The sequence below is a fragment of the Polyergus mexicanus genome, unplaced genomic scaffold (assembly GCF_030449975.1).
Source record: "Polyergus mexicanus isolate NDT 795.1 unplaced genomic scaffold, iyPolMexi1.0 SCAF_60, whole genome shotgun sequence".
NCBI classification, from domain to species: Eukaryota; Metazoa; Arthropoda; class Insecta; order Hymenoptera; family Formicidae; genus Polyergus; species Polyergus mexicanus.
The window spans coordinates 2302-11439 of NW_027223380.1; the positions used below are offsets into that span (position 1 = coordinate 2302).

Here is a 9138-nt window from a genome sequence, read left to right on the forward strand (position 1 = left end):
GCACCAATCTTATTCAAACTAGTCGCAATCGAAAACTTGCATCCACATTATATGAAAAAAGTGCCGTTAGATTTTTGATTATGGTTTTAATTCCTGAGGAATTTTAATCAAAAGTTTATTAGACATAAAACTCCGGATAAGCTACTTAGCAAATACAGAATATAACTGCTATATAACATGGAAGTAACATGTAATGTAATAGTTGTTATACCCAATTTACATTGGGATGATATAACTGTCTCTTATTTATGCAATATAACACTAGAAATATAATTGTTATATAATATGGGAGTAACATGTAATGTAACAGTTGTTATACATAATTTATATTGGGACTATATAACTGTTTCTTATTTATACAATATAACACCAGAATATAACCGCTATGTAACAAGGGAATAACATGTAAATGTAACAGTTGTTATATCTAATTTATGTTGAGATTATATAACTGTCTCTTATTTATGCAATATAACATAATCTTCTTGATATAACTCTATTTTAATTATTTCAATATATTATATATATATATTGCTTGTAGTTAATTAATGAATAAAATTTGAAGATTTTATATAAAAAAGGAGGAATATATTAGGTGTACAACTTTGCTTTCGCCGTTTTCCTATAGATGACTTTAGCGGTAAGTAGTGGTCGAAATAAATAGATCATAGACGTCATGCAATAAACTTGGGCATCTGTCAACATAATCCCATAGAAACATTAGTCAATTTGTGTCTGCATCATAAAATTATTCTCGATTGAAAATGTCAGTTTACGAGCCAAATTCTCGTCATTTGCGGGAGGTTTTAATTTTCTGCTTCAATATGAAGAAATCTGCGGCTGAGGCTCATCGAATGCTCTCAAATACTTATGGTGAAGCCGCTATTAGTGAAAGAACGTGTCGTGAGTGGTTTCAACGCTTCAAGAATGGTGATTTTCACGTCGAAGACCGGCATAGCGGTGGAAGAGAGAAGGTTTTCGAAGATGCAGAATTGGAGGCATTACTTAATGAAGACTCGAGTCAAAGTCAAAAAGAATTAGCACGATCATTGGGAGTGACTCAACAAGCAATAACCAGTTTTTTACAATAAAGCCTCGAATTTCGGAAAAAAAACGGCGGAAGCAAAGTTGTACATCTAATATATATATATGGTTGTAACTTGGTGAAAAAAAATAAAGATGTGATATAAGTGCAAGTTATATATTGGTAACGCCGCGGCTCCTGTACATAGACAAAACTGTTTTTTTTTTATATATTTGGTGTCGCGACGCTACCGCGGCGCTTGATTATACACACACAAATAAAAAAAAAAAATTAATAACAAAAATAAAGTAAATGAAAAGAAAAAAATATTTATACATATATTCTTGTAAGAAAATATAAAATTTTAATACATAATTATATAACAAAAAAATAAAACTTAAATATTTAAATTTATAATCAAATATAAGATTTGTCTCATTTATGGGCTTCATTCATTTAATTCACAAACTATGTTTGCATTATTTAATAAATGTAACTTTAATATTTTTTTTTTCGATTTTTTCAATTTTTACCTTTAAGAAATTGATAAACTACGCTAAAATCTTTATTCGAGAATCCATGAGCAATCATTGCTCTATATATCTGATGTGCCAGAGAACCGAGAGGAATTGGAGCTTGCGTTCTAATTGCAGCAGATTGAGCTAATCCCAAATCTTTAGCCATCAATGTTGTGCCAAAACCACCCTAGATTAGTTAACTTATTATTTTCTTTATTTATTATTAATTATTTATGTAATTTTTTTTGCTTAACTTATAAATAAAATTAATATCGATAATCCTACAATTTATAATATGTAAGAAAAATAAAATAATTATATTTTGTAATAAAATTACTCATCTAAAAAAAATATATTATAAGTATTATTAATCTCATAATAAAAATTATGCGATATTATTTAAATTTTTTCTATTGGTTCCATTTCTGTGAATCCGTGCATTATAAAAAAGACGAATCACGAATAAATTTGCATAATTAATTACCTCATAATTCTTCGAACTGGGAACATTAGGTAGGATTCCTGGGACTGGATTATAGAGATCAGAAGACCAGCATTTTCCCGAGCTGGAATTTACGATGTTTGCTAACACCTTGGGATCCAAGCCCAGCCTAAAATATATAAAGCGCATACAGTTTAACATTAGAAAATTAAAACAAATAAATGAACATCCCGCTTGTTTCTTACTTTTGTCCAAGGTTGAATGCCTCTGCAGTACCTATCATACTAATAGCTAATAGCATGTTATTACATAATTTAGCGGCTTGACCCATGCCCACATCGCCGCAATAAATGATTCTGGATCCCATAGCCTTGAGTATATATTTCGCATGATCAAGATCTGTACTCGAACCACCAACCATGAAAGTCAAAGTACCGTCCCTGGCTGCATTTACACCTAGTATGACATTGGTACAATTTAATATTGAAACATTTTTCATATTTCCGAATCTTAAACTTATTTCAATCCTGTTTATGTTTATTGATCATTTAAATTTATTGGCAATAAAATATATTTTATAATATTTGTAAAATCTATATTTATCTTTTTTTTTTGTAAAAATGTACTAATTTTTTAAAATCTGTTTTATATTATTTGTAAAAATCTATATTTATATTTTTTTTTGTAAAAATAATGTACTAATTTTTTAAAATCTGTTTTATATTATTTGTAATAATCTATATTTATATTTTTTCCTTTGTAAAAATTAGTACATTTTTACAAACAAAAAAAGATAAATAAATTTTTACAAATATTATTAAAAAAAAATAACTATAGATTGATATATTTTAATAACATTTATCAAATTTATATAATTAAATGTTTATATCTCCTTCTTCGAAGAAAATCAACAATTTCTGTAAAAAATTAAAAAGATTCACTAAACCAATAAATCATTCAAAATACAATTTAATTTTTTAACCAGATAGATCATCCTTAATATCTACACCACAAGTAGTATTTATATTATGTTTATATTGGGGTTGAATCTTGAATCTAATTTTTTTTCTTTTTTGATCTTAAAACATTTATTTTATCTCTCTGATGGAATAATTGATCTAGCAGAATATAATTATATTATTATTTTCTTTCTTGATTTATCTTTATGTTTTATTCGATTAATTAATTTGTGACGAACCTCCCGACACGGGAGTGTCGATAAATCTCAGATTATGTTTTTGAGCCTGCAATGCGACCGATTGAGATACCAATGGATCCACAGTGCTGCTATCAATTAGTAAAACATTCTTCTTCGCTGCACTAAAAAGAAATTAATGAGAAGAAACATTAATTAACAAAAATTAACATTTAATTAACAAAAATTAACATTTTGTTAACAAAAATTAACATTTAATTAACAAAAATTAAAATATATAATACGGTAAATATTTACATTAACTTACATTTCACGGATCGTTTTCAATTTTACATATATTATAGAGGGCACATTCCTAAGTAACACATACTTTGAATTTTGTAGCGCTCTCTTTTGGTTCCAGAGATATGCAGTTTTAGTGTTTCACAGTTTTAATGCTTTTTCTGTTATAAAATAAGGAAAAATAAAGTTTGTTTACGTTGTATTTGTGTAAAGCAGACGTGGAAAAAGTGTTTGTTTACATTTCCAGGAACGAAGCTCCTTTTTTCCGTTTTGCACGCGAAGCGAGGTTCGACGTAAATCTATATGTGTCTAGTTTTTTAATAGTTTCATCCCCCTCTCCCTCGTAGACTAGGGACGGAACATACTATCTCCACGCATATACTTTTCAATGCATAAATATAAAGTGGAAAGTTGTAAACCCATGTGGAACCTTATTTTGCGGGCGGAGCTCCACTATCAAAAAACTAGACACATAGGTTTGCGTTAAACCTCGCTTAGCGTGGAGTAGCAATTGTGAAAAAGTATAATATACTATTTTTTGTATCTTATTAAATGATATTTATTTTATAAATCATTTGTATGGTAAGAGGATATACATCTGTCATAATATTAAAAAATTCATCAATACGTTTATCATAATTAAATTGACGTTTAAATAAAAACTCATAAACAAAAGAAGTTCTTAGCGAAAATATACTGATAGTGACGCAAATGTAAACAAAAAAACATAAACACACAAGTAAAATATAGTGAAAAGATCGAATTAATAGATAGAAATAAATGCGAAAATTATGATACTTCAAAATCACATGTCTCTGAAACGAGAAGAGAGCGCCACAAAATTCAAAGTACGTGTCATTTAAGAATGTGCCCTCTATAATATATATATATATGTAAAAATGAAAACGTGAGGTGTAAGTTAATGTAAACATTTACCTATAATACATATTATTTAACAAATTAAACTTTATGATTTATGATGTCAAAAATATTTTTGTACTTTATGGAAATTAATTTTACCTGAGTACACCGTTTTCGCCGGTGTAAATATCGAGGACATGCTGATTTGAAGGCAACATCGAGATGATAACTTCAACTTCAGTCGACATTTCAGCCACGTTTGGTGCGCTACTTGCACCCGCTTCCACTAAATTCATAACTGCCGATTTGTTCAAGTCATATACAGTGAGCTTGTAACTCTAATAAAATACGAGAATTAATTATTTATAAAAAGTTCTTTTTTTAATTTGATGAAGGAATAATTTATTGAATGTAATTTTATTACTTACTTTCTTCAACAGATTTTTTGCCATATGACCGCCCATATTGCCCAATCCGATGAATCCAATTTTTGAATAGCGTTTTGCTTTTAAATCAGCATTAGAAAATACATTAATACTGAACCAAGTGTATTAACCATATTACAAATAAATTGCTATATTCGATATATAAATATTTAAATTTTCACAATTTAATGTTTCAAGTCTTTAACGCTAGAATAACTGAGAAAGTTAGTAGCTATTTAAAGCAATATTTTCGAACATTTTATACTTATGTGAATCATAAAGAGATATAATAATATAATCAATGAACAAAAGAGGACTTTGGCCTTTTTGTTCACAATCCCCAAGTTTCCTTTGCTCTCAAGTTTATATAAATATAGTTCATAGCGTTGAGACACACAATGATGCTTAAATTTTATTAAAATGATCGGTTCTAATATTAAACATATTTTTGAGAGAAACCTGATATAATAGCTTTATTAAAATCAGTTTAAAAGATCAATTTTCGAACAAAACTAGTTTAAAGAATTAAATGATCAAATTACCTGCTGCCGTCATGAAACTGATAGATGATGTCGTTAATGTTATACAAATATTCATTTTAAATACTTATTGTCAGAGTTGTAAATTGAGAAAAGATGCTAATTTTTATATCAATCAATTTTTTAATATCACTTAAATATTTACAAAACCTGTTTTTCGCGATACATGTGTTCATTATCATACATATCTTGTGCAAAAAAAAAAAAAATAAATGAATGAATGCTTGATACTTAACGTAAATAAAATCGAAAAAAACACTGAGTCATTTCACGTCGTTAAGAGAACTGAGCAAATGCACAACAAGCAGCAACAGCGACATCTTATCAGTATATAGATAATTTAGCATTAAAACACATTACATAAAAGGCTTGATAGCGAATGGCGGGCGATTCAAATAAAATTAATAGTTTACCAAAGTACTGTTAAGAAAATGAGAGCTGCCTTGCGTTTCATTAAAGATATTAATATATTCTTAGCATTTATAAAAATGTTTTAAAAACTACAAATTATATATTAAAATAAATATTATAACTGTAAAGTGAAATAATATTTAAAAAATTAGTTTTTTTTTTTTTCAAAATACAACGCAAATTATTTTAAGTTCATAAAATTTCTGATAGGTTCCTATAGACTCGTATGTTTTTGCAATCAGTTAATTTACAACTATCAATAGAGAATATTTGATGGAACAGCACACGCGATGGTTATTAGTATTCCCAGATAGCAATTTGTTAACAAATTGTCGCCAAATTGGCATCAAATTCGCTCAAAACTTGGTAACAAATCCAGTGCCATCTGTGTCCGCATTAAGCTTGTGTTTTGGTGACAAAGCTTGTTGACATAACCTGACAGCAAATTGACGGCAAAAACCGAGCAAAGCTTGACATGATTTGACGCCAAATTGATAGCAAAAATCGACCAAGATCTGCACAAGACAATCTGATAGCAGATTGTCAGCAAAAACCGAACAAATTCTGCAGCTTTTGGCCATTCATATAAAAGTATATATTTAAATAGATTTAAAGCCTTAACCCTAAGTAACAAAATGATGATAAGTTTTGGTCATAAAATGACCATTAGATAATTAGACATTATATAAAATCATATATTAATATGTTAAAACATATAAGTAAATTCAAATAACTTAATTTATAAAATTAAGGATCTTTTTGGACAGAAATTGTTTTGAATAAGTGAAAATCGAACAATTATCTGTCCGATTTGCCAAAAATCAATTCAATATCTGAATTTCCTGTATAAGAATTATGTCAAAAATTGAACTGATAGAAATATATATATTATAATATTATTAGCATTTTGTAGGCTTTATATACACTCATGACAAGAATTTGAATACGGGTATAGATAATGAATAACGCGCCGCATAGCGATAAGCGACTGAACTATTTTATAATACTTTGTAATAAGCTGCAGATTTTGTTCGGTTTTTGCTGCCAATTTGCCATCAAATTGCGCACTCTAGTTCCTGCTCAGTTTTTGCCGACAATCTGATGTCAGTCATGTCAGCAAGCTTTGCTCGGTTTCTGCTGCCAATTTGCTGTGTAGTTATGTTAGCAAGCTTTGCTTGATTTTTGCCGGCAATCTGCCAGCTTAATCGGTAATAACAACTCTTGTACCAAATTTGTAGCCTTTTTGCTGACAATAATTTGTAGCAAGCACTTGGCAATATCTGTTAGAACAGACCTGGCTGACTGGGTTATTACATATATGTGATAATTATTAATCGATAAATATGAATGTATCAAAATGTAATATCGTTATTAATTCCATATTTTATGTCCATTGAGCCATTTCTTAGCTATATACATTAAAGAATAATAATAAACGTAACCTCGCGTGTATCATCTTTTATCGTTCTAAGCGATCGTTTTATAGCCCATTGGAGAGTGCGAGACTTTATTAATATTATCTTATAATTCTTTTCTCTTTTCACGGCCTATAAAAATGAAGTGACATCAAATTCATTTGAAAAAAACATTCTATAAAAATAAAACTATGTCAGTCCTTTTAAAAAACAAAATTGCATGAGTGCTTAAAAAATTTTGGTATTGCTATATTATTATGTAGATTTTGAATTTTTTCTGACTGATTCAATCCAATGATTAAATTTACATATGTTTTCAAAATATCAAAGATTCATATTTGTGTTTTATTGAATATTATTAGAATTAATTACATTAATCTATATATGACTGTGAAATATCAAACACGAACACTTAATCAATAACAATTAATAACAACAATTAATAACTAATAATATTAATAATTAATAACAACAAAATCTGATTTAATTGCACGTAAGCGTGTTAGTAGGTGTTTATGATTTGAAATGTTATGTTTAAAGAGGAATACACTGTGTAATTTCATTGCATATATGATTTTAATCGCTGTATACATATAAACGCTGAGCATAATTTGAAATATTTCTATACATGGATTGGTAGCATCAAAGTCGCTCTGCAATAATAGGTTATTAGACCACCTTCGTCCAAAATAACAATAACTAATTTACTACATTTTGTTATTGGTGTCCCGAAATATGTCGTTGCTAATTTTTTATGAGCTGCCAATTAAGCGATGTACATAATTGCGCTTACGTTTCTTATTCGCCCCGTGTCGTTGACGTAATTACATTCATGTCAAGCACGTTGGTTGTTCGTAATGACATGTTTATTCAGGTTTGCTATCGAAATAGTTATCTGTTGTGAAACTGCATTTCCCTAGTACTTCAATATACATGACGGTATGTAGATTGCCAATTAGAGGCCTCCTCATAAACTAGTTTATGACTGCTTGTAGTCAATATATACATGTAGTTTCAATTGAAGTAATTTGCTAAATCGACTCTTAGTCTCATGTTAGACTTAATCGTGTTACATTATAATTGTTAAGTGCAAGAAGCTGAGAAAAACAAACTTTCGATACTGTGATAAATCTGATAAAGTGGAAAAAACTTGTTTAAATAATTAATATCAATTAATTTAATAATAATACTAGTATACAAATTTCACATTTTTTTAGTGCTAGAAATGGAATCAACTTTTTTAAACGTATTTTGGGGCGCTGAGTTCGAATCTGCCGCCAGAAAAATTTCATCAGGACAAATTTTTTAGATATAACAAGTTAGCACTGTGGTTTGCCTTAGAATTTCATTGTATTATATCACTGTTTGTTCACAAAAGATCATATGGACATGTAACAAAAATTTAATCCTCAACACTTCTAATTTGTTTTCTAAATTCAATAAAAGTTCGCTATATATCGTAAAAATAACTTTCCTTATATTTCGAAAACCGTACCTAATAGATATTTTTTGATAGCAGGTTCAGCGTTGATAACTACCCTAGAAACAGTGTTTAAATGCTCTGGCACAAAACTTTGTAAACTAGTGTAATTAATCACCATTTATCATTAATAACTTTACATCAATATACTAAGAGTATTTTCATATAAAAGAGGAAGAAAAAGAATCTTATTTTTAAGTCTTATATATACAGAATATCTTAAAGCTACAGGATTTCCTCTTAATGATAGATTTCTTAGAACATTTCAAGTCGAAAACTCTAATACAAAGTTGTCTCGAGGCTATAATAATTTTTAAACAGGAAGCAATTATATTTTACGAATGATAGGATTGAGATTTCGCGCGCTCAGGCATGGTGAAATAAATACAAAAAATGCTCTACGAATGGAGCGTCCTTTTTATAATATTATAATAATCGTATAAATTTACAATAGCATTGTGATTATATGTTTTCCCGCTTCTCTACGCATTGCATTAGTACATTCTTTTTACGAATTATGGATGCAAGAACTAAAGGCATCTCAAGAATGATTCAAGTACAAATTTGCGACATGTTTCAACTTCA

General features: G+C 28.6%; 1 protein-coding gene across 1 annotated transcript; it reads right to left on the reverse strand.

Moving 5' to 3' along the window:
• Window positions 1-976: 976 nt before the first annotated feature.
• On the reverse strand, window positions 977-5522 carry LOC138943929 (3-hydroxyisobutyrate dehydrogenase, mitochondrial). The gene is made up of 7 exons (XM_070314834.1): window positions 5251-5522; window positions 4712-4788; window positions 4443-4621; window positions 3183-3304; window positions 2230-2440; window positions 2027-2153; window positions 977-1729 (listed from the first exon to the last, which is right to left on the reverse strand). Exons 1-7 carry the CDS (start codon window positions 5303-5305, stop codon window positions 1547-1549), a joined length of 954 nt encoding a protein of 317 aa, XP_070170935.1. The 5' UTR covers window positions 5306-5522; the 3' UTR covers window positions 977-1546.
• Between the last annotated feature and the right edge of the window lie 3616 nt (window positions 5523-9138).